The sequence below is a fragment of the Alexandromys fortis genome, unplaced genomic scaffold (assembly GCF_014885135.2).
Source record: "Alexandromys fortis isolate MF-2015 unplaced genomic scaffold, M_Fortis_MF-2015_v1.1 scaffold_21, whole genome shotgun sequence".
In the NCBI taxonomy this organism is placed as follows: Eukaryota; Metazoa; Chordata; class Mammalia; order Rodentia; family Cricetidae; genus Alexandromys; species Alexandromys fortis.
In genome coordinates, this window is record NW_026067905.1 from 2858395 (window position 1) to 2884380 (window position 25986).

General features: G+C 41.5%; 1 protein-coding gene and 1 long non-coding RNA gene across 3 annotated transcripts in view; one reads left to right on the plus strand and one right to left on the minus strand.

Annotated features, from left to right (window-relative positions):
* Pde3a (phosphodiesterase 3A) overlaps positions 1–11218 on the minus strand; it is a 277621-nt gene extending 266403 nt beyond the window's left edge. The window contains exon 1 of the mRNA XM_050135189.1: positions 9841–11218. Within this exon, the coding sequence (XP_049991146.1) occupies positions 9841–10800 (960 nt within the window). The 5' untranslated portion in view covers positions 10801–11218. The remainder of the gene's footprint in view (positions 1–9840) is intronic.
* A 554-nt stretch (positions 11219–11772) lies between these two features.
* Positions 11773–23200, plus strand: LOC126497292 (uncharacterized). 2 transcript variants are annotated; one of them, XR_007590560.1, is made up of 3 exons: positions 11773–11887; positions 12051–12152; positions 13865–23200. It is a non-coding gene; the product is annotated as an uncharacterized lncRNA (long non-coding RNA). The 2 variants fall into 2 exon arrangements; XR_007590559.1 differs by having other exon boundaries at positions 12051–23200.
* The last annotated feature ends 2786 nt before the right edge of the window (positions 23201–25986 follow it).

Genomic DNA, 25986 nt, shown 5'->3' on the forward strand with positions numbered 1-25986 from the left:
CTCCTTCCAAAGCTTAGGGGCACTAGCACAGTGACTAGACCCCAAAACACTATGCCTACAATGGAGCTGGGGAAGTGTCGTGTTTCTCACATGAACCTGCTCTTTTGATCCCACGAAATCCTTTGGATCAAAACAAACAAAAAAGCTAGTTTCTCTATCTGTAGTCATACCACCTGCAAAAGTAATAAGGGCGCCATTGGCTGCACATAGAAGTACACAAATCTGCCAGCAGGCAAAGTGTCTCCCCACAACCTCTCTGTGAAGCCAGAACTCCCACTGGGTTTATCAGCGTGAATTGTGTATGCCTGGAGAGTGGAAATGCCTGCCACAGCCTCAGCGTAAGTACTCGGTGCTTGGCAATGACGTCACAGGAGGGAAAAGTTTTATTAAAACCCTATTAACTCCAAACCACAAGCTTCTTGTCTAAAGTCATTCCCGTGTTCTCGAAGTTACCTGTGGAGGGCAGAAAGGCATTCTTTACATTTTTAGATGCCCTTGAGAGGAAAGAATCTATTAAGTAAAAAGAACATGAAATAAAATGGAGAGAGAGGAGCTGGGAGAGGATGAAGGAGACAGACAGACAGACAGACAGACAGACAGACAGACAGACAGACAGAGAAAATGACTAGGGAAAATTCTAAAAGACCAATAAATACAATTAACTAGAGAAAGTGGAAAAAATAGCCAGCTACCTTTAACAGTAAACTCAAATAGTGAATGTCTATTCCAGTGCATATTTTTGGGGCACTTCTGTCAATAAAGTCAGCGTAACTGAAGTGAACCTCATCCACATTACTCCTTCACATCCAAATTTTCTTATCTGTATGATACGTTTATGTTGCTTTGGGGGTTTTATTAATTATTTCCTGGGTGTTATGTGAGACATCTAGTATCTATTTTTGTTTATTTATTTACTTATTTTGTGGTTTCTCGAGACAGAGTTTCTCTGTGTAACAGCTCTGGCTGTCCTGGCACTTGCTTGGTAGAACCAGAATGGCTTTGGACGCACAGAGATCTGCCTTCCTCTGCCTCCCAAGTAGTGGGACTAAAAGCATGTTACCACCACCACCCAGCTTTTAATCTGCATTGTAAAGGTAAAATAATATGCCGTGACTTACATGGCTATCTGTACCACATCCAGATAAAAATCATCTTACACAGAATATGTGCATTACTTTACTTGTATATATCTATATCTGTAGATATAGTTACAAAAAAAAAGCACATCTTGTATGAAAGCATTTTTGTCATTAAGTCGCCATACAATGTCAGAGCTCCATCTAGAATTCATGACTCCATGGAATTTGATGGGAAACAATTTTAGACATACTGAGACTTCTTCCCATGAAATCAGTTTGTAATCCCAGCCTGCTTTTTGAATTTAGAAAGGGGCTTAAAGACCTAATCTGCGTTTCTAGAGGCCACATTCAGCACCATGCAACTCTCTCGGCTTCCTTATACACATAATGGAGCCCCTGTTCTCATTCCGCTCCCAGGACTAATATCTCCACAAGCAAGGGATCTTCAGAGATACCACTAACAGGTCTGCCACTTTAGCTGCTTCTATTAGAAAGACAGTGTCCCACTCTAAATATATCAGCACCTTTGTTACCAAAGAGTGCACTCTGATCAACCTAGACATGTGATATGGCGGCAGATGCAATCCCTGGCACACAGAAAATCAGGAAAGACAGGCCCACAGTGAACGTGACACTGTCCTGAACCAAGTACACAGACTCTTTCCTAAAGACTGCAAAGTTTTCCCCAAACTCAAATAACTACATTTGCATTTTCAAATACCGACAAAAACATGAAATTGTTGCCAACTGCTAGAATGGGATGAAAGGTACAATCAGAATTATGCCAGAGTCAGAAGCATGGTTTTTAAATGCTGCCATTGGATCTATGTAAATTTTCATTATATGTGAAGATACAACATCAAAATGCACACACGTCATCTGGCTGAAAATATATAGCTAACACTGACCAATACGCTGGCCTGAATCATGAGCAGAAAGCTAGAACCAACTGAGAGTGCCTTTAGCATAAAACACATGTTGGATATTTGGCTCAGTACAAGCAAAATAGAATGTAATGTTTCGCCGTTTTCATCTTGACTACATGCTGGGTCAAACGTAGCATTATTATACATTTTATCTCTCCTTTTAGTCTTTTTTATGTAAATACTAGACATTGCAAGGCTAAATAGGTGTTGTATTTCTACTAAATATTTAAGGCACTCACTTAGGATACTGGCAGGACTGTTTTCATCAAAGCCACTGGGTGACACTGTTCTCCACAAAATTGACACAACCATGGCCATTTCCTGGCAGGGGAAAATGACACATGTACAGGATGTGTACAGGTCATACATGCACACGCAAGTATGCCCACGCCTACATGTGTAAATACACACAAGCCTGTCATCCAAACAAGTGTATCTCTTTAAAAGCACCCATCATCTTGGGAGCTTTGGACTTTCACCACTGTTCAGAACTCACAGCCTTGACAATTCGAAGGGTAAAGGCAGCTAGGACAAAATCATCCATGCAGCCGTACAGAAGGACTTTAGTGTGCGGCTTTCCCCCAAAAGGCCTCTGTCCTTTAAATCACAACGTCCCTCACGTGCTCCCCTAGGATCACAAGTACTTTCATTTTTATGACTCTTGGAGGAGATTGGGCAAACTAATTTCGGGGACACACGCAGCTGTTTTCGCTAACAAAGAGGGTTTTGCAGCTTTTAAGATCGTTTTTCTTGGCTTGTGTTTAAAATCCCGAACATCTTTCAATCAATTTAAAAAAAAAAAATGGGAAACAAACAGCTGTAAGCTGCCACTGGAGACCTCGGGGGGGGGGGGGATGAAGATTCCACAGGTAGGCTTTTCAAAGCCATAAACACCTGTGGGTGGGACAAGCTGACAACAGCATACTCACAATCCAGAGCTGCCTGATCTTGTCATTTCGTTGCAATAATATAAGAACTTTCATGCTAGTTTTACCTCTGACATACAGTCGCCTAAATTGGATTGACGATCCAGACTTGGTTCCTTAGGTAAGACCACAAATGATGTCTGGGTTTGGCACTGTCCACCACTGTCCCTTCCTGAATGTTTCCCAGGGAGCCATCTACTATCACAGTACTGAGACTTTTTCAGTTGGGCTACCAAAAATATATTTCCTTGACCCTTCTTCTTTGTCCCTCCCTCTGAAATCGGACTAGCTCGGTCTGGTAACTACAGCCCAGCCTCGGACGGAGCATTATTCTACATCATTGGAAATAATTATGAGCTCCATGAACGAGCTAAATAGTACAGCATAGCCGATGTGCTCTCTTGAACACACAGCATGTCCTGTGTCTAAATAGTCAAGCATAGCCAGTGTGTTCTCTTGAATACACTGCATGTCCTATGTCCAGTAGCATTTTATGTTTATTTCAAACCTACTGCCAATGCCCACCAGCTTCCATTCCTAAAGATAGGCTCTACACTTTCAAAGGTAAAAACTGCCTCAAATTTAAAACATGGGTGTTTAACATTTGAGCACTAAACATTTTCCACTTATCCAACATTATGGGCATTTTTTACCTAAAAGCAATTTTGCATAGAATTTCAGGAAACAGGTGAATGGGCCCTACATCCAAGTTTAAAACCTGATACTATCTATATTCCTTAACCCATGTCTTCCCTTTTTGCTTTTAGAGAGAGGGTCTCACATAACTCAGGATATCTTTAACCTTGTAGGCAGTGGAAATTCCTGCTGCCACCTCCCAGCGCTGGGATGACAGGTATGTGACTCCAAATATCCTCTAAATGGTCACTCCACATCCCCTGTGATTTTCTCTTATGCAGGGACCTCATCTCCCCAGTGTTGTTCTAAGCCCCGGAGGGCCAGAGGCAGCTTTTTCTCAGTATGTGTGCAGTTTGGTCCTAAGTGTACAAGGTCCCGTGCACAAATGTGTTAATATGACATTTGATGGGCTACCTGACCAAAGGCCTACATGGATGACATTAACTGAGAGAACTATTTCCTAAAATAGTATTATATACAAGACAAATAGTATTGACCAATCCATGTTTTCAACAATCATCCACATGTGAATAACCCACATCAACTTATCTTTTAGTCTTTTACCCATGGTGATCAAATCTGTTTTTATGTTGCAAACAGCGCAATCATACATGCTCAGCCCAAAATTAAAATAATTCTCAATGATAGATTTACGCCCTCCCCCAAAAAAAGACAAAAAAAAAAATCTTCTCTAACAAAAAAAAAAAATACTGCCAGTAAAAATATTTTCAACAATAAAAGTCCATAAAGGCCATTGTTTCTTATCTATAGAAAGGAATACAGAGGTATTGGACCATTAATAATCAATAACTTTAACATGCAAATGCAAGAATGCAAAATCTAAAATGTAAAAACACAGAGTTTTGGTGACTCTGAGGTTCTTTAGAATTATGTACGAGGACTTCGTCAGACAGAAGTGTGAGGATGTGGAGTGCAGGCACAAGTTGTGGTTTCAATCTGCAGGCAGAGCTTTTAGAAAATATGATTATTAAATATCACACAGAAAAGAGAAAAGAGGAAGACTCCATGGCTGAAGAGATCCATAGGAAATAAGAAGTAATGTATCCCTTGGAGTATGGTTAGGCATCTGCCCACAAAGCTAAAGAAACATTGCAAATGTTTCAGCTTGTCAATGTCTCTCCAGACACTATGCAATACAATAGTAGCATTGATCCCATATGCTCACAACCAGGCTCTCTGAAAAAAAGCAACTTCCACCCTAATCCCCAACAAACTCACTCCCTTAAAGCAATCAAATAAGAGTTTTCAATGAAGTGAACATAAACTCTAGCAAGCTGTGGCCAGCATGAACCATATTAATTGAAGGAATTTTAAAATAGGAGGCTTATTGGCTTGATAAACTCCCCACCTCAATAGAACCTATAAGAAGAAATTTCAACATAGAAAGGTCAGTGTGGCCAGAGCTTCGGGGATCCGGGTGCCTGCAGACATAAGTCCCAGAGCTAACTCTCCACAGAGTTACAACAGATCCACACACGCGTCACAACAGATAAAATGCATGTTTCTCATGCCCGTGTCGCTCATCCAGCCCGCCTGTACCCCCTCCCCCTCCCTCCCCAGACTTTTCCAGATGTATTTCATACACAGAGTCACTGTTCTGGCTGTTTATTTAATTAACATGACAGCCCGGCACACACTGTTTCTTTCAGCTCTACAGGTAAACTTTTTACACTTTAGACTCAAGACAGAAAGAGTAAAGTGACTGTTTTCACTCCTCCCAACCTCTGGAAATTTATATAGATTTTCTGACTCTTTCTGTTAGTTAAAATGGTCCTTTGGTATGCTTTAAATATCTGTATTCACAAAGTAAAAAAAAAAATCACAGGAAAACAAAACATTATTTTCCCACCTTTCCCAGGAGGATCAGAAACCCTTGTTTTCTTTTTCAGAGGTTGATATTAAATTTAATTCTGTCACCAAGACATAATCAATATTTCCGTTTATATCATTATAAACTGAGGAATAATACTGAAATATGATAGAAGCCTCAATTTAAAATCCCATGTTTCTTAAACGTATCCAATATGAGAAACATAGCAAAATACATTTAGAAATGTGCACAGTATTCTATATGTTCAGAAAAATAGAGAATGGCTCTGTGATAGAACACTTGCCCGACACACATGAGGTCCTGGCTATTTTAAATGCTAAAGTTCTACTAAGAGGACCAGCATTATGGCTCCGTGGGAAAAGGCACTTGCCACCAAGCCTAAGGACCAGAGAAAGATTTCAAGAACCCACATGGTGGAAATAAGTTCTGTAAGTTATCCTCTGACCCTGTAAACACGTTATAGTATGTGAATGCTCTCTCGCTCGCTCGCTCTCTCCCCCCCTCACACACACACACACACACACACACACACATATAATTAAAAAAAAAAACATCTCCAAAATTATTTGAGAAGAAATAATTCTGTGCATTTTCATCTGTACTGATAAGACTATCAAGTTTTATCTGATTTTAAGCAATGGCATAAGAAAGCCCACCACATACCCTCCGTCCAGTGACCACCAACAGAAACCATTATCTTATCTTCCTTTTTTATTGTTTGCTTGGGGGAGGAGGCTTTAAAATGTCTTTCTCATCCCAGTGATTAACAACTTGGCCCTTGTCTGCTACCAAACTTAAATTCCGCTGCAAAGACATTCACATAGGCTAACAATTCTCAACTGAGTGCTTAGAGAAACAGCCACAGGAGAGTGTAACTTTTACTCTAGTAAGACAAAGCACATATTTTTATATAGACGTATTTGTCTACATTTCTGTTTGCCTTTGTGTCTCTCACAAAAAAAAAAAAAAAAAAAAAAACATTAGCCATTAGTGTGGCTCAAAGACAACATTCATGGGGAGAGCTGGATGATTTGTATCTTTTTTTTTCTATGAAACCATACGTTTAAAATATTAAATGCTTAGCAGGTAACTAAAATAAAATTAGGTTCGGTTTGGATTCCATTAGAAATTAATGGGTATGCTGCTTTCGGTAATCACAGAGAAGTGAGTGTCCAATGGTCCTATGATGCATATAGAGAACAGGCATGCCGCGAGTATTTTCCTAAAATTGAGAGCTGCAGAACTAACTTCGTGCTGAACATAGCACTTATTAATCAAAATCATCCAATAAATGCTTGGTGTTCTGCATATTGGAAGTTGTCAGGGGGTCGTAGCAAGGTGGCAAGGCTATCGCTGCTGTCAGATGTGAGAATTCTCTTCCAGAGGACACAGACACCTTAGCTGACTCCAGTCTTGCCAGACTATCAGTCTAAAAAGACACTGACCTAACATCACAGCCTCAGTCTCCAGGATACAGGGCTGGCAAGACTCAACCAGAAAGATGCTGCCCAGGCTCTTCCTTCTCAGAAGACACTTTCTGTTGCCTTCAGACACACCTGGTGCCTCCCTCGCTGACCAAAACCAGACCTGCTTTTCCTTCCTGTGCTACAAATTATCTGTGCTACAACTCAATTCTATATGGGCTACCGCAACAAGAGACTTTATAACTCTAGACTCAGGGGAAGACGGGAGGGGGAGGAAAGGAGGGAGGGAGAGAGGAAGAAAAGGAACGAGGGAGGAAGGATGGCAGGCAGGCAGACAGGCTTGCTTTATGTGAATTTTAGCATATATTCTCCAGTGCCCCTTTAGGAGATGAGAACCACTGATAAGAGGGAATTTTCAAGCAGTGGTTACTGTCACCCACACAGAGAAGGTAAGTGCCCCAACTGTCTCACTTTTAAACTCCACAATGAGCAATAGCTAAATCGTTACCTAGGAAGCCTCTGTCCACGTTGCCTCTCTGTACTATTGGAAACTTACTGGTTGCCTATAAGATCTGCCTTATTCAGAAAAGAACTAACCAGACAGCACTCGGGGAGTGGTAGATGTTCGTTTTACAATTATTTTCACTCTGGACTTCGTCAAGTATGCAAATGATCATGACACCCTTTGCCCTCTTAATCAGAAGTTTGCTTCCTCGTGATAAAAAAGATAAGCCATTTACTATATGGCTCCTAACCTTTTCACAGAGTTTGGCCAACGTATGAGCTGCCACCTCACCCTATCTCATAAGATACTATCCCATGTCAGCCACACCCATTCCCCACAATTATGTTCAGCAACAGCTTTGATGGGTCATATATGAAAACCAGCCTTCAGTGAGCACACTTTCACCCATGCCCTCACTAAAACCTCAAGGGTCTGGGTTGTTGCTGCATGCAACCACAGCTCCCTATCACCTTAAGTGAGAGTTTCTTGCTTTAGGTCATCCTTCATCAACACTCCTTCAACAAAAATAATCGCCAAAGAAAATAATCAGGATAGATGATTCATGCAACTAATCAATAAAACCTTTGAAAAAAATCAAGCTCAGTAGACCTTTACGAGATCATTACAGTCCTTCGTTTACCAATGGGAAGCAGAGAAAACCTATACAAATCTATGATCATCAGCAAAGTTGCTCCGTTCACCTGAAGGCCTTCTGATCTCAAATCCACTCTGAGCTCCCTTAATCGGAAATGTCAGAAATTTAATTCTGAGGGCTAAGTGGCATTAATATGGAGTCAAATTACTTCTGATTCAATCCAGATTTTTCCTGTAAATTAGGCTTCAATGTTGGCAAAGATCACATCACATTTCCCTGTAAGTTCAAGAGAAGTGTATTGTCGATGTCTTTTTGATAATCATGCTTTCATTCAGAAAGTTTTCTCTTCTGCACCCATCTGTACTTATACTTTATTCTAACGATCACCAAATATCTACACAACTAAGCATCAACCAGTGGCCTATGCTCTTCTCTTTGCTCTTTAAACCAAGAAATATTTGTCTCCGCTAAACAAAAAGTTAAATAAGTACATTTGTTTTAAAGCACAAGCATGGAATGCTGTCATCCAGTCTGCTACATAAAGTCAAAGAGCCACCCATCTGGGTAATCAACTCCATCTCAGAAACAAACCAGCCACTCACACCATATGGTGACTGATGTTTCTAAGGGACACCTAACCAATTATCCCTAGAATAACCAAAAAAGAAAAGGCTTACTATTATCCTAGGAACAACCTTCCACCCTGAAAGTATCCTAATAGGATCATGGGTAGGCATGAATTTAAATAGGAAAAGTGTAAATTTCCATTTAGAGTGCAGAATCAGCTTTCTCAATCCCCTACAGCAAGTGTCAGACCTGGTGAAGAGAACTGAGTCAAAAAAAAAAAAAAAAAAAAAAAAAAAAAAAAAAAAAAAAAAAAAAAAAAAAAAAAAAAAAAAAAAAAAAAAAAAAAAAAAAAACTCAGGTACAACTTGTGAATAAAATTGTAAACGGTTCTCCTATACCACGCAGGGTTGCTATTCTGTGATACCAAAGACATTTGCAACCTCCTGCCCACTCCCCCCAAAGAACTGGTACACACAACTTCACTCCGAATTCAACTCCCCCATCTCCTCCTTCCTCAAAGATACGTTATCAACAGCAATCTTAGAAAGTCTGGATTAATGTTTCCTGCAATCCCTAAGGAAGTCATTTGAATTTCTCTCCACTTAGGCTGATAAACGCGCATGAGAAAGGTTACTTTTCTGAGTGAACAATAAAAGCATAGCTGCCAGTTCTACACCATTCTAAAGTTCACACATAGCCCTCGGGTGTTAAGCCTAAGTTCAGAGTTCAACACACACTCGTGCCTAACAACTATAGTACAGACCCATGCTGGCGGCCATCAGATGCGGCCTCTCCAAAGTCACTGCAAAAGAGAAGCGCCTCACCGTCAAGGATGCCTTCCCTGGCTACTGAAACTCTTCTACCTACTTTTATAAATGTTTACCTAGCACTTGATAAGGAATAAATTTTGTTATTTTACAAAAGACCCAGAAATAAAGGAAATACAGTGTTGAAAGACACTTACTTCTAATAAATAATTAAATAAGTGAGCTAATTCCAAAAATTTAGGGAGGGTAGAAATACTTCACCAAGGGCAGGCACTCACAAGCCAGGTGTAGGAGATTGAAAACATGCCCCAGCTGCGGAAGCCCGCGCACTGCCACTTAGCCACTTAATTTTGTTACTTTTTACTGTTTTCTGTTGCTCTGGTTGCAAACTACCCCCACTAGATAGAGAACTGGGGAGAGAGAGAGAAAAAAAAAAACTACTTTCTTAGTGAGTGTAAAGTTGTACTGTTTGTCAGGCTGACTTCCCCATCGCCTGCACTCCACTCCCTGCACTGTTTCAAGTTTTCGTGGAGCACCCCCAAAGGCGCCGCGCCCCAGCTTACCTGCTCCCTGGGTATGCAGGGCAGGGAGGTCCTCCGGTGCGACTTGCCGCTGCAGCCAGACATCTCGCCGGCCACCACGGAGCTGGACCGCCTCCTCCTCTTCCACCCCGGAATCTCTTCCTTGGTCCTCGCGCTCAGCTGGGACCTAAACCGCTCCCTGGGCGGAGCCGGCCCGGAGCACTGTGGCAGGATCTGCTCGGCGTACCTGGCCAGCAGCAACCCCAACACCGCCGCCAAGTAAGCCAGGTAAGGTCTCCAGGCGACCTTGAACCTCTCCAGGGAAACCAGGGCCACCGTCCGGAGCGCGCTAGTCAAGGCGACCATGAGGACGCCCAGCCTCAGTCTCAGCACCAGCCATGTCGCGCCACCCAGGCAGCTGAGCAGGACCCCCGCGGCAGGCAGTGACAGCAGGCGACCGTCCCCCACGCCCAGAGAGAGCTGCACCAGCGCTTCCCCAGCACAGCAGGCGGCCAACAGCGCGACGGCCAGAGGCAGGCGCACCCCGGCGCGCAGCAGGCACAAGCCCATCCAGAAGAAGGCGCACAGGAGACTGAAGAGCAGCGCGGCCGCCTGCAGCCAAGGGTTGAGCTGCGCGCCGCCCCCGGGAGCACCTCCCCGAGGGCCCGGGAAGACGCCCCCTCGGGCTCCTTCCTCCTCCTCCTCCTCGGCCGCCGCCTCCTGACTCGACTCCAGCTTGCCTCCAACCTCCCCGCTGACCAGCCTCACTAGCAGAGCCAGCAGCACGGACAGGGAGCCCGCGCACAACGCCGAGGAGAGTTGCGGCGAGCGCCGGAGTGGTTGCAGCGCCTGGACTCCCCAACAACCTCGGCAGTCCGAGCTCCACAGAGATGGAGGGGACGCACCCCGACGGTGGTGGTCCCAGCTGGACACCTGGGCGGGACTCGCCCTTCCGAGGCCCTGCTTGGCCCGGTCTTGGGCGGCCTCGCCCGGCACTGCCATGCTGTGAGCTCTGCACGCAACCCCCTTGCGTCCCACCGGTGCGCCCGCGCCCTTTTAGATCGTACACTCTGCGTCCCTTCTCCCCGATCTCCGCGAAGTTTCAGCGTTGCAGAGAACTCAGGAGTGCGAGCTGAAGACTTCTTCAAGTTGGCATCTAGCAGGATCAGCCTTGGATCTCCCCCCACCCTCTCTCTTCCTTTCTCTCTCAGAAATCCTTCGCTCCACCCTCAGCCCAAGTTTATACCCTATGGGGTCTCTTTCTACTTCGGGATTTTAACACTTGCCCAACACAAATGTTGCTCAGGGACCGCTGATTCTCTGACCATTCCCGGGCTGATCGCGGCCGACCACCCCTTTCCCCGTCATCCCTTTTCTCCCTACAGCAATCTCTCTCTCTCTCTCTCTCTCTCTCTCTCTCTCTCTCTCNCTCTCTCTCTCTCTCTCTCTCTCTCTCTCTCTCTCTCTCTCTCTCTCTCTCTCTCTCTCTCTCTCTCTCTCTCTCTCTCTCTCCACCTCTCTCTCCCCTTCCTCTTTCCTCTATCCTCTCCTCCACCCTATCTCTCCCCTCCCCCTCTCTCTCTCTCCCTCTCCTCCTCCTCTTTCTCCCCCTCCCGCTTTCCCCTTTCTATCTCTTCCTCTCCTCCCCCTTTATCTCTCCCCCGCTCTACTTGGCCGATCTTCCCCCTTGCTGCCACAGGACACAGACTTCGTTTCACAGAGGTAGGAAGCGGAGCCTCCCAGCCTTTCTGTGTCCGGTTCATGGCAAAGAGTAGGGGGGGGGGGCAAAGAAAAGAAAATAGAAAAGGAAGCTGAGACGTAGTGTCGAAGTTACCAAGTTCCACTGGAAAGAACCAGTCTGTGAGCCGCTGCAGCAGCAAGGATGGAGGGAGAGCAGGAGCTGGTATGGAGGGGGATGGGGGAGGAGGAAAGGGAGGCTGTTAGCTTAGTTTCTTTAAAAGCCATTTTTTCTTTCTTTTTGATGCACGGTGGCTGATGTTTTTGCTGAGGAAAAAAGAGCAGAGACTAGTGCTTAAAACTCTCAAAGATCCCACAATTCCTCTTGCTGGCTCTTAAGGCAACTCCGTAGGTGAGCGGGCTCAGGATCCAGGGGCGCAGTTCTGGGAGGGACCACCCCTTTCCTAGAGATGGTCCCTCCCAGTTAAAGGGGGGGGGTGACAGGCCGGTGCTGGGGTCTGTGGCTGGCGGCTGGCCCTGAGGGGTGAAAGCCAGCATGCTTGATTCTGTCATAGAAAAATGACACTTCTGTATGAGTGATTTAACAGGCGAAGATCCTGAGGATAGCTGGAACCCATTTCGATGGCTTTTTCATTCTGGTGCTGCTCCAGTGGAAGGTCGGTTCGCAGTGGAGAAGCCACGCCCCATCTTTCAAAGTTACATTTTGATTATTTTGTATGCCAGTGTGAGTGTGTATGTGAGATTACAGGAAGATTTATGGGAGTCACCTCCTTTCCAGGGTCTGAAGGACCGAACCTTTTTTTTTTTTTTTTCAGATATTCTGGGGTCTTTAGACTTGGTGGCAAACATTACCTGCTGCCACTGAGCCATCCTGAGGGCCCCAGCATGCCTGTCTTGTTCTTCCAATTGGAACAGTCTCAGAGTTAGGTAGTGCACAAAGCCATTTAAGAAAAAAAGATACTGACAGAAAACAGAGAGAGAAAGGGTTAAACAAACAAACAAAAAGATTAGGGAATGGAGAGATGAAGAAGCAATTACGAGCATCTTCTGCTCTTTCAGAGAACCCAAGGAGGAGTTCCCAGCGCCCACATCAGGTGGCTCAGAACCACTGTATTTAACTCCAGCTCCAGGGCATTCTCTGCCCTCTTCTCGACTCCACAGCCTCCTCCATTCACATGTGCTCATTCACATAAAACTTAAAAAAAATAAGTAATTTCAAAAATCCATCTGGAAGTTGGTGGCACATGCAACCCCAAGATCATGAGTGCTGGAGACAGGAAGAATGCTCTGATGTAGAAGCCAGCCTGGGCTACAATGCAGTCTTGAAAAGAAAAGCAAAAGCATATCCCCCAGCTCCAGTGCAAAAGTATCATAAGTCAGCAGTTGTTGACTGTGTGTGGTAAAATTACACCATTTGCTGATTAAGAAATTAAGAATGATTGCAGAACTAGAAAGTCCCGCTAGTCAAACACACCCACAATGAGCAAAACCCTTTGCTTATCAGTGATTACGTGGTCATAGGCCACAGTATGTGGGGAAAAAATGTTAACTTTTTTGGCAGTTTATAAAAAAAAATTACCAGTTTGTTCAGCAGATTCAAAATGATGCTGCTGTGTTCTGGATTTAAAAAAAAAAAAGTCCACTCTTGCTCAGGTTGCCTAGGTGTCATTTGGCTCTCACAAATAATAATAAACTGATTTTGTCTCAATTATCTTGCTGCTCCAGGTTACAGTGTGTTTATAGCCTGGAGTACTTGTATAATTAGTTCAAAATGCCACTGTGTTTTGTGTGTAGAGATGAAGCAATAAAATATGCCAAGAGGAGACAGATGAAATAAAATGGATTCATGGGGGCAGTGGGAAAACGTAGCTTAGGTTGTACATTTCTTTTTATGAGAAGCAGCCTACTGCAGTCCCAGCTGGGCACTCACAAAACATTAGGCATAAATGAACAGGAGGGGTGCGACCTGCCAGCCAGCTCCTCTCTGTCACATGTCCAGAACTGTGCCACTGGCCAGGAGCATGCGTTGGGCAGCCTGTCAGTAACAACAATACCATCTGTCTGTTAAAGAAAACAGGAGTAGTGATGCCTTTGCCAAAGACAAATGAGCCCCCTAGCATGCACACACACTTCCTTAAGTTTCCATCTTATCCATGATTCATATGCCAGAGCCTTCCTGGAATGCTTGAAAGTAAAAAAAAAAAAAAAAAAAAAAAAAAAAAAAAAAAAGGCTGCCTCTTGACATGGGGAGTGCACATCAAATCACAACACTGGGCTTATGTTGTTAAATTTAGAAAGAAAAAAATCTGAGTAGGGGATGAAAGAGTATTTCCATTTTCTCTGTCTTCTACCTCCGCATGCATCACAGGTTTTTCAGGAAAAATAATGGCATGTGATCATCAAAACAGAACTCTTACAAGACTGACAGTGGACATTGTTTAGAAGCTGCCGTACATGAACTGGTGAGATCTCAATGGGTAAACCCACTTGCTGTGCTGAGCCCCAATGACTAGAGCTAAATCCCAGGAGCTACATAAAAATGGAAATAAAGACCCAACTCCACCAAGTTGTCTCTGATGGCCACAAATGCACTTGACAGACGAATGGGCACACATGAGTCTCCTTTTCAAATGGCAATAATTAGTAATAATAAGAAAGTATCACAATAAAACACTTGCCATTTTCTAATAGTAGCAAAACATCACTAGGTCTCTGTTTATGGCATCTTAGAGCTGATCAATAATATAAAAAGAAACAATGCCCTGGCACCTGACTTTCTCCCTATTTTTAACAAAAGTCACAATCAGAAAGTTAGCTGTTCCACTGAAAGGAAAGAGGGTCCATTTTTCTGCCCATTGCCATCCAGAAACTCAAGGAAGGTGATGAAATCATCCAGATGCTTTTGTGAGAGACGGAGCTTCAGGGATAGACAGGAGAATGGCAACCAACAAGTAGCAGTACAGTTTGCTAAGTGAAAGGCCAAGATGTGTAAGACAGATGTGAAACAGCTATGTGTAAACAGATGTGAAACAGGTAGCAATCAGTCCTGAGTCAGGAACACACAAGCAACAAAGGTTGTCCACACATAGAAAATAGAAGAAAATGCCCTGTCCTGTCTAGGTGGAGAATACCCTTCACTTGGCCAAGTCCAGTCAGTGTGGTTTGATTAGTTCTTTGTAAAAATCCTTTGCACTTTGTCAACTATAGCTTCACTTAAGAGGACTCGCCTGTAATATTTTGGTATTTTTTTTTAAGTCTTCACTCCTAAGTATGGCTTCATTTATTCTCTACTGCCTGCCTGACCTACAAGCACTTACAATGAGTTCCTAAGAAAGGAAGCGCCTTAGAATCCACTCTTCCACCTACATACTCACCACCTCCTCCATTTTCTCCCATCTCTGGAAAAAACAGTGCCATCCACCCAGCTGCCTGGATCCACAATGGGAACATTGCCCTCGGCTCTCTCTTGATTAGCTTGCTACCCTTCCACTCTGTTAACAAAAGCACTTGTTTCCATCTCTAAAAGATGACCTGAATATCTCTCTCTCTCTCTCTCTCTCTCTCTCTCTCTCTCTCTCTCTCTCTCTCTCTCGTATCCCTTTTACAGTAACCAAACAAAGGTCCATCATTATCTCCAGCTAAGACAGTTGCAGTAACTAACTGCCCTTGCCTTCCTTTTACAGATCATTTTCTATTGAGCATAATGATAGTTCAAATACATAAATTAAATGATTGTGTATCCCCTCCTAAAACCATGCAAGGTTTCTGCAGTCGCCAAAGGACCCAGGACAACCTACAAGGTCCTCCAAGATTTTTTCCAGCTCTGTCTCTGTGACCTCTTCTTGTTCTAGTATTCCCACTTGGCTAGTACAGTACCAGTTGTTACAGTGTCACCAACGTGGACTCTGTGCTGTTCACCATGCTAGACAGTAACTGCAAAGGGATGTGAAACACTCAACCCACGGCTACCACAGAGGAGCAGAGAGGCTTTAATTATTTAAAACATAGATTTATTGGCTTGTGGGTCCAGTCATGAAGACTGCGTGTTTCATACTTCAAGCCATGCTTGTGGTCTTCCATAGCTGCTAAAGTGATAGGGACCTTGGGGGTGACACATTGTCTCATGCTGGCTTCTTCTGCATCATTCCTGGCTTCAGGTGTTTTTTCTTCTTGTTGTTTTGTTTTGTTTTGTTTTTTTGTTTTTTTGATTTTTGTATTTTTTTAAGGAAATGTTGGTTCCCAACAGCCGTGACAATAATGTGCCTGACAAAAGCAACTGAGAGGAGGAGGAATTTGACTCGCAGTTTGTCATGATGCAGAAAGTGTGTGTGGAGTGGCCCTAGCTGTGGTGACAGGAGAATGAGACGACAGCTGGTGATGTCGAGGCCGTGGTCATGAAGCTGGGAAAGAGGGATGCTGATGCTCAACTAGCTTTTTCCTTTTTTATTCAGGCTGGGACCCCGGTATGCTACCACACACACATGATGAATGGGTTTTCCCTCCTCAGTCAAAACCTCCTTGGCAATATCCTCACAAGCATACCAGAGTTAGTCTCCTAGGTGATCCCAAATCCAATCATGTTGACAGGAAAGATGACTCTAAGGTTTTCAAAAAGACTTTATGGTACCCAATATGCATACAGATTTACATATCTAATATCACACTGTTCTATTGTATTCTTGATGATTATCTCTCTATAAAATGGTTTTCTGCTCTCTTGTTTATTGTTCATTTGCTCTGGATTTCCAGATACCAGACAAGCACATGTCCTGTGGTCAAAACTCATTGAATACTCAACAAGCAAGTGTTTGATGAATAAAAAACTCAATGGAATTATGAAAGAAAAATAAAATAAAATATACCACCACTATAATGTTTCATATTAAAGACCAACTGGATATATTTACAAATAAACACACACACACACATATATATATATATATATATGTGTGTGTGTGTGTGTGTATGCATATGTATATCCAACTTAATTGCTTGCATGAACAGATGTCTCTGAGTCTTTCCTTGAAAATTCTTTTATGATGAGTACACTCATAAGTAAAATCATGCAAGCAGCACTTCACAGAGCGCTGCTTTAAAAAATATGTATTGCTATCTTAAGTTACTCATCTCTTAGGAAAGTAAACACTAGCCAGAGATTTTAAAACTTATATATTAAATGCTTGATGAAATGTCCATAGTCACTTTATTATAGGCACAGGAGTGGGGAATGAAATATAAGCATATACCTTTAAGTAGCCAATGAACTAGGAAATTCAGAATTATATGTCTAAATATAAGTGACTAAAAGGTCATATTTCACATTGTTTTCTATGACACAGTCTCTAATCACTGTTGTAAGAACAGAATTATACTAACAAACATAACCATTTTGTTAAGATTGACTTTACTGGTATACTTCCAGAGTCAGAGAGAAAACACAGAATGCTTGCATCTGGGGATTCACTGTTGGCACTGGCTTTCCATGCAGTACTGGTCCTTCTTCTTACATTACTTACAATTTACTTACAATTCCAAACATTGTAAGTAATGCCATTATGTGTGCAACTAGGGACAAGATCAAAAGTTAAAGCAGGGATGTGAGAGTTACTGTAGACCTACAGCCATGATGAATGGAAGCATCCCATGACAGGGCCCACCACTGGGCAGGCCAAACCTGTGGACTAATGTTCTTGTGGATTGTCTTGTTAAAGAGACACGTGCAGTGGGCTCAGGGCTCCCCAGGTTTAACAACTTCATGGAACATGAAGCATGTTATAATATTTTAAGTGACTATAACCTTGTTACTTTATTGTCTTCTGACAAAGTCAGCTTAGACATTTGGCCCTTCTCTTCTTCCCTACTTCCAGTTCAAAACGCTTCTTTCCTTTAACAGCAAGTCTCATAGGGCTGCAAAGAACTTCAACAGACTCGGCAATAAGACCAATATCCTTAGCACCTCTTTCCTCTGGACTTGCAAGTATTGTAATTCCCAAAGCACTGAATTCTTGTGTAATAATATAAATAGTATGTATGTTGTTATAGTCTCCAAAATAATGATAAATTGTTTGGTTTTGTGAACTCAGCTTGCTTTTGACTTACTATTGCCCTAACTAATAAAAAAAAGGTAGTAAATCATGTAAGTATTGGTAAGGGCTTTGAAAGTGTTTATACTGCTAGTTTAAACAAATGTATTAAACTGTATCCATCCTCTTCTGCCTTAGTAACAGTCACAGGACAAATTTGACCAAATCTGGATCTCACAATTGAGACTCTTGCTGAATCTCAGACCCACCATGAATAGACATTTTCAGTGTAAGTATGAGTGAATGGTGGTATCAGGATAGATTTCAGCTTGACTGACCTGATTTCTACCCAGTAATAAGTAATTTTAAAATTATTTCATTTCTAAAGGTAAGCAACATACAGGCAAAGGCCTGATTTAAAAGAACTTGGTCTTCGCTCTTCCTCCTTGAGTCTATTAATTTTGAACATCTCTTCACCTATACTATGCCATAATAGGATGTTCAAACTTAACAAAGGTTTTCCTTTTCTCAGCTAGAACATATTTATTTAGACAAACGTGTGGGTTAAACTTACCTTTAACTGCCTTCTTTTTTGTCTTTCAACAATACTGAATTGAAAAGGAGTTTTACGTCATCTGAGAGAATTCCAATGACAGTCACACTGTTATTTTTTGCAAGTGGCAGTAGGATGCAAACATATATATTATCAGGGGCATGGAGACATCTTTGATCTGTAAATTCTCTCCGTGTTCCTGAAAGTTAATGGCTGCTTTGAACTAACTTCTCATTTAGAAGGAAATTCTAAAAGGCAGGGAAATGTGTATAATTAAGCAATGGATGGAAGGGGAGGGAGAAAGAAAGAACACAGACAATTTGCACACTGAATATGTTCTCTGAGTGGTCCATCTCCTACTGATCACTTCCTTCACAGCACTCTAAGGAGAGAGCATATTCAAAATTAGAAGGAAATTATAGAGTAGATGCCAAAGTCATTCATAAAAAGAACATATTTCAGAATTCTATAAACATCTCAGTATAACGTCCATATTGTGCTTGGCAGCCTTAAAAGTAATTTTGTACTTCTAGTCCTAATTAATTCTCACGAAGGATGTGATGTCAATGACAAGTTTATTATCATCTTTATTTCACAGAAAACAAAATGAAGATACAGGGGGAATTGAGATTCCCTTAAGCTGGTAAAGCAGCAAAGATGCAAGAACTCAAATCTGATTTTTTCTCTCAGACTGATCATTAACTCATATAATAGACCCCCAATATTCTCCTCATCTACAGGAGGTCATCTGCCTCTCCACCCATATCTGCCCTAGCATCTAAGAGGTACAGCATCACTTTCTGCTTTCTCCTAACCAAAGGCCTTAAGCATGAATATTCCCAAAGGTGAGAAATCTCACTACTTTTGTTTTCTCTTTCTTTTAAAGTGTACATCCACCCATCACTATGTTTTATGTATACTGGGTGAATACAGTTACCTATGGAGGCCAGAAGAGAACACTGGATACTCTGGAACTGAAGTTACAGTTTGTTTGGAGTTTCTGTGTGGGTGCTGAGTACCAAACCCAGATCCTCTGCAAGAGCACTAAATGTGTCCCATCTCTGAAGTCCCTACTTTTTTTTTTTCTTTCCTTAATCAGGGCTGGCAAAATAGCTCAGTCAGTAAAGGTACTTGTTACACAAGTCTGAAGACCTGAATTAAATTCTTGATTGCCACTTGAGTGAAAGAGAGAACCAATTTACACATATTTCTCTGACTGCCACGTGAGCCATCTGGTGCATCTGCATGCGTACACACACACAAACATGTACAAACACACACACACACACAGATAGAACTTATACATTGTGTACTTCACACCGGTGTAGCATACAGTATTATGTTGATGACATAGTCACAACATCAAGAGTCCATTACTTGCCGAACTTTGGGTCACCTCTGCTAAAACAAACACTAGCAAACACTACACACCTCCCCAGATCCTGTCAATCACTAATCTGATTTCCAACTCTATAGATTTAATTACTAGGATATTTATACTTGGCCTTTCATATCTGACTTCTTTCCCTTAGTGCACTTCCAAGATTCCTCCATATTGCAGCATATGTTAATATTTATCCTTTTTATGGATGAAAAAAACCCTCCCATTGAACCAACACAATACCATAAGGGTACTTTATACTCTTGGTACAGACCACTCAGCATAAGGGGCTTAAAATCCTTTCTACTCATTTGGCTTGCATTTTCTTTTCTCTATTTGACAAAGTCTACTTAATACTTATTGTTTCCCTCTCTTGCATGAATCTTCATTATCATAAGAACCCATTGCCAAATCCAGGCCATGAAAATGTATCGTGTTTCCTCCTAATTGTTTTGTATTTTTAGTTCTGATGCTTGGGTCTTTGGTTCACTTAGAGTTTTTAATTTCAGATGTGTGTGAATGTGTGTGTGTGTGTGCAGGTTGCACACCCACGTGGGAGACATCGTGGTGGCTTCTCCAATCCCGTCCCCACTTTACTTTGTGAGACAAGGTCTCCATTGACTCTGCTGTTCACCTCGTGGCTAGTCTGGGTTGCCTAGAAGCACCAAGAACCGACAGCGCCCATCCCTAGACCCCACACTGGTGTTACAGACATGTGCCCCCACATTTGACTTCTGTGTGGTCCTTCTGCAAATGCAGAAAACACTTTATGTACTGAGCCATCCCCCAAGTAGTGAGTTAACTCTTGCTGATGGTGTGAGATGACCAATCTAGTTCTGCTTGTCTTCATGTGAATGTCTCGCTGTCTCAACCATAGTGAAAGACAATTTTTCCTTAGTGCTTTGGAGTACATCTGCCTCAAATGTTTATGGGAACTAGAGTGCTGGTAACATTAGGAAGCTTCCCTCTCTCGGAGGTAAACTAGCCTCACCTCAAATATGCTTCGTAGTCTCACATCTGGACTGAAGAAAGTCCTAATTCCACTTAAGAGCGTGCCCCCATGAAGTTTCTATGGAACTGATGAGGGATTTCCCTCTGTATGCTGTGATTACCATTGATTAATAAAGACATTGCTTTGGCCCTATAGCAAGGCAGAACTGAAGCTTTGCTGGTAGGCCATGACCTCGTGGTGGTGCACAGATTCATGGAGATGGGTTAAATTAATATGTAAGAGTTAGCCAATAAGAAGCTAGAGCTAATAGGCCAAGCAGTGTTTTAAACAATATAGTTTCTGTGTGATTATTTTGGGGCTGAGCAGCTGGGAACAAACAACCAGCTCTTTCTCCAACAACAAATTGGTGCCAATGTTACCAACTAAAATCCACTTAAAACCTGAGAAAACTTAAAAAGGAATCATAGACACAAAAGAACAGAGTTAAGCATGGTTTGGTAGCGACATTTTCTTGGGTGGGCTCTGTTTGCTAGAAGCAAGCAGAGGCATGGCTCCTTTAAAATATGTTTTCTGGATTCAGCGATAGCAGGAAGAAAGCCATTTGGCTTTGAAATGATGGCTTTCTGGGCCTTGCTGCCAGCGTGACTTCTGACTCTTTCAGGAGGCTGAGCATTTAAATAGGGTTTGTAAACAGCCTGTTACAAACTGTTTAATGGTTCATCATAGACCCCCTGCATACTCAGAACTGGGGCGGTGTGCATGTCTCAGAGGCAGTGAACAAACCTCCTCCACCACGTTGGACGGGACAGAGTAAGAAAGCAGTGCTGTACTTTCCTTAGCAATGGTGCTGCTTAAGTTCATAGGAAGGGCTTAGCATTTTAAGAAGCAGTCCTGGGCAGAAAATAATTATAAATATACAATAGAGACAAATTCAGACATAAAAGACCTCTAAATGAGTCACAGTATTGGATAAATGTATGTATGCATAAGAGAGAAAAGAAAAAATATATAGATCGTTATAAAAAGAAGTAAGTGGTTTAGAAAAAAAAAGGTAAAGTCTTTGAAGAGACAGAATACAGCCAGTCATAGATCAAAGGAGTAAAGATAATAAATAGTAAGAAGTAATAGAGTAAAAACAAATAAGCCACATAAAGATGGAAAATACACAGAGAGTCTGGATTATGTATAGTATTGATGCTTCTTTGAATTTTTTGACTATAAAGAACCTAAGTACAGAGAGACATTTCATTGTACAGGCTGCTAAGCTAAACCAACATAAAGGTATCTTGACTTTAAAATTTGAGTCTAAGGATATGTTGCTTTGGAAAAGAGGTTCTTCTTTTGTTTCCACAGAGGATTCATTCCAGGCTAATGTGTATTGATGCACCAAAACCCCCTGAAAAATCACTGTGAACACCCCCCAAAAAACAACTTTGCCCATCTTCTGACTGAGATGAACCTAACACATAGGATACACCATAAAAGACCTGATTAGCAGTGCCCACAGTCAGCAGGAAGCAGTTTGGAGAGAACTATGTCCATTTTCTCAAATACTGTTTGCAAATATTTCTTTACATTTAAAGGGGATATGCTATAGAGATTTGCATTGATATGTATCTTGGTTTATTGATACAAATTTAAGGTCAATTGTGTTATATGTATATTTCTGCTCTTGATTGTGTTTGTACAGCTCACTTAAAAATGTAATGTATAATTAAGAAATATAGATTAATAGATAATCATCTATAATAGTCAAGCTTGTAATCTTGTTAGTTAGAATTTCTGGATATATAGAGATATATTTCAGATAGATAGGTATTCTTCAAATTTTTCAGAGACCTTCAGAATATGGAATTTAAAATGTTTTAAGATGCTAGGACTTTTCATGACAATGAGACACATCTACTCCTGGCAGCACCAACTACTTCAAGAGGAAGATGAACACCGAAGAGGCTCCTTATGGAGTTGGTTAGCCATTTGGGTAAGAAACTGCTCTTGACTGAACTGCTTGATATTATGCTGTGTGAACTGGAGATGCAGGATCCACAGAGAAATGGATCTCTGAACTTGCCTTAAGGTGAGATGATCCGTCGGGGTTCCTGCTTCATGAAAGTGTCTGTCAGGCATTCTGCAGGACACAGAAGAAAGTGACTGACAAGCTGCCAAAATAAGCAAAACTGTCTTTGTAATTTCCTGCTTCATGGAAAAGTCTGCTGGATACTATGGGCCTTTAGCCTAAAGACGATGCCCCAAATGGTACAGAAGAACTTTGGGTGACTGTCCCAGCAGTGATATGTCTCTGTCAATTTTAAAGTTTTGGAAGTTGCTTACAATGCACTTCCTGCTTACTTAGGTAATATTGTATCCTTCTGGTGTCTTTGTTGGAGTTGAAGAATAGATGTTATTATTAGAGTTTTCCTTAGTTATAATAAAAGATAAAGTAGATATAAATATTGTAACTGTAATTCTTGCTTGATACCTGTTTTGTTACATGTAATTTTACTATGTTAAAGTTAAAACCTTCCTTTTTATTTAAACAGAAAAGGGAGGTGATGTGGGATTTCCCTCTGTATGCTGTAATTACCATTGAATAATAAAGAAACTGCTTTGGACCTTTAGCAAGGCAGAACTTAGCTAGGCAGGGAAAAAGAAGGGTGGAGTCAGGGAGGAGTTATGGAGCCCTACCGGAGACAGACACACTGATGCACAGATTAACAGAAATGGGTTAAATTAATATATAAAAGTTAGAAAATAAGAAGCTATAGCTAATGGTCCAAGCAGTGTTTTAAATAATATACTTTCTGTGTGGTTATTTTGGGGCTGAGCAGCCGGGAACAAACAAGAGGCCCTACTACAACATGGAACCTTATTGGTTTTCTGGACACTATGTTTATTGTTCCTTTCCCATGCCACCCCTTTTCTGCTTGTCAGTCAGCATGACTCTGGCAGCTCCAGTCCAATTTTGCTAATGCAAAACAAATAACTACTGTTTTCTTTTTCACTTTTTTTCTGCTGCCTCTTTCTCTTTGGTTTTCTTTTTACTGAAAATAGACCTTTTTCTCATATAATGTAATCCTGATTACTGTTTCCCATCTCTTTCCTGCCCACATTCCCTATTATCTGGAGCCACCCCCTTTCTACTTCTCATTCTTTAAAAAACATGATTATAGGGGATAATTAATATAATAAGGTAAAACAAAGAAACTAACATAGAATAAGACAAAGCAAATGAACAGAAGGAAAGGGGCCCAAGAAAAGGCACAAGAAACAGATACAGACACAGAGACCCACTCATTTGCACACTCGAGAATCCCATAAAAACACTAAACTGAAAGCCATGATATATATGCAAAGGACCTGTAAGGTTAAAAGTAGAAAAAGAAATTAAACATATATCTGTGTGTTTTCATTTACCATGGTTACATTTATACTAAAGGAGCTGTAAACTATATCTGTGTAGTATCCAGGAGTATCCATGTTGTTATTAATTATATAGATAGCTTTCTAAATTTGTTTTATGAAATAAGAATCAACAGTCCTATCTATGGAGCTGCATCCCTACTGTCTTAGATGTTTAAAAGCATATTTTAATATATTTTATATTGTACAGAAGTTTCTCCTTAAAAGCAATGCTTGAAAGTATTTAAAAGTGATTTTATTCCTTTCTTTCAAACATGAGGTATTAACCAAGTTCATGGTGAAATATAAGAGCCTGGGAATACAGACAAAGGTGTCCTGGTTGGATAAATATACACGGGAGTTTTAAGTGCTTCATGTAAGGCAAGCCTGAGCCAGCCCAGCCTCAGGTTTCTTAAGTCCCTATCACACACATGTTGCATCTTTGAATCTGAAGAGGCTGTGACTTGGTGAACATCCTGCACCCCATACTTAAAGATGCATTGTGTTTAGAGCTGAATTCAATCTCCCAGGATCTAGGGTTGTTTATTGTTAGTGTCTCCAAAAATTTTGCCAGTGTCTAAATATCAGCTTCAAAGAGGAAATATCTGCCATGACTATGCTGTGAGATGTGTAATTGACTTTAACATGATACATAATAACTGTTATAAGAGCAGAGGAAAAGTGTTAAAAATATGGCATTTAAAAAAGAGTCACCTCTACACACTATTAAAAAATACAATCCATGTCTATAAATTAACAAATATTTATCCTTGAATATTTAACACACACATACAGACAGAGAGAGACAGAGACAGAGAGAAGAAGGTCAGCATTCTCGGGGGTCCTCAATCAGAGCCCCACCCACTCAGGGTGGTAGGACAGAGAACCTCTTAGCTCATCCAGAACTGGTCTTGCCTGAAACTATGAAGCATGCCTTTCACTCTTCCGAACCACAGAACCACAGTAACTTTCCACAGAGATGGCAAATTGCACACAACGTTTAGGTGCAAGGATTTCTTTTAGCCCCAAATCTAGAAATAGGGTGTTTGAAGTTTAGTAAGAAGAGCAGGTGAGATGTGGAAGAAAGAAAAACAAGTGACCCATTGGTGGATCTAAGAATGTAAGGGTTTTATTTCTTAGACTTTATATTGGCACTCTGTGTGTGCGTGGGTGTGTGGGTGTCTGTCTGTCTCCTATCTGTCTCCTTTTTGTCTCTCTATGTCTCTGTTTCTCTATCTCTGTTTCTATCTCTCTATCCTTGTTTCTCTCAGTTTCTGTCTCTCGGCCTCTTGTCTCACTGTGTAGCTGTCTCTGTGTGTGTTTCTCTCCCTCTGCTTTCATAATGATCCATCAATGAAAACTTTTAGTTCATTACTATAAAGAAATAATATTAAATTACTGATTTGGTCATTGCTGTATAGTTAATATTATAGGCAAACTTACAGGTTCACCTAATAATTCTAGAAAGAGTAGATAGAGAATACTTCTGATTATTCTAACTTGAAATTATTGTTGTCATACACCACATATCCTATTCCATGTCTCATCTCAAATATAGGTTGTACAAATAACTGAATGAAAGCCCAAAAGAGACCTTCAAAGTATAATTTATTTCATTGTCATGCATTAACACTAGAAGGGTTGTTCAGTTCATCCTCACTCTACAGTGATTTTTGTGAGAGGGGTTTTTAGATATATATGTACAAATACACTCATATCCTAGCTATTTTTTAAGTCGCTCAAACAGGTGTTTTATTTTGCTAGTTCATAAATGAGATCAAGATCAAAATTTAAGTCCATACCTCTAAATTTTCTCCCATAGAAATGTAAGTCAGCTTCCTACAAAATCCATATTGTCCTTTCCTAGCTTTTAACAAAAAGCTAATATTGACACTCAACTAGAACCAGATTGTTGAGCACAAGGATATACCCTTAACCTTATAAAACTGCCCTGGAATTTTTAATGAGCACAGTGGTCAGAAGCCCGGTCTTGTATCCCATCCAATAGATGGTTCTCTTGTAGCAGTGTGCTCTGTAGCTCCAGGTTGGGAATTGGCCCAGGACCACCTTGGGATGGAAGAGGGCCATCCACTGACTCACCACCACCACATCCTGAGGCATCTTCCATCCAAGTCTTCCCCGGGCCCACCCCTGCTGAAGTCCCAGGGTCCGAAGAGATCTC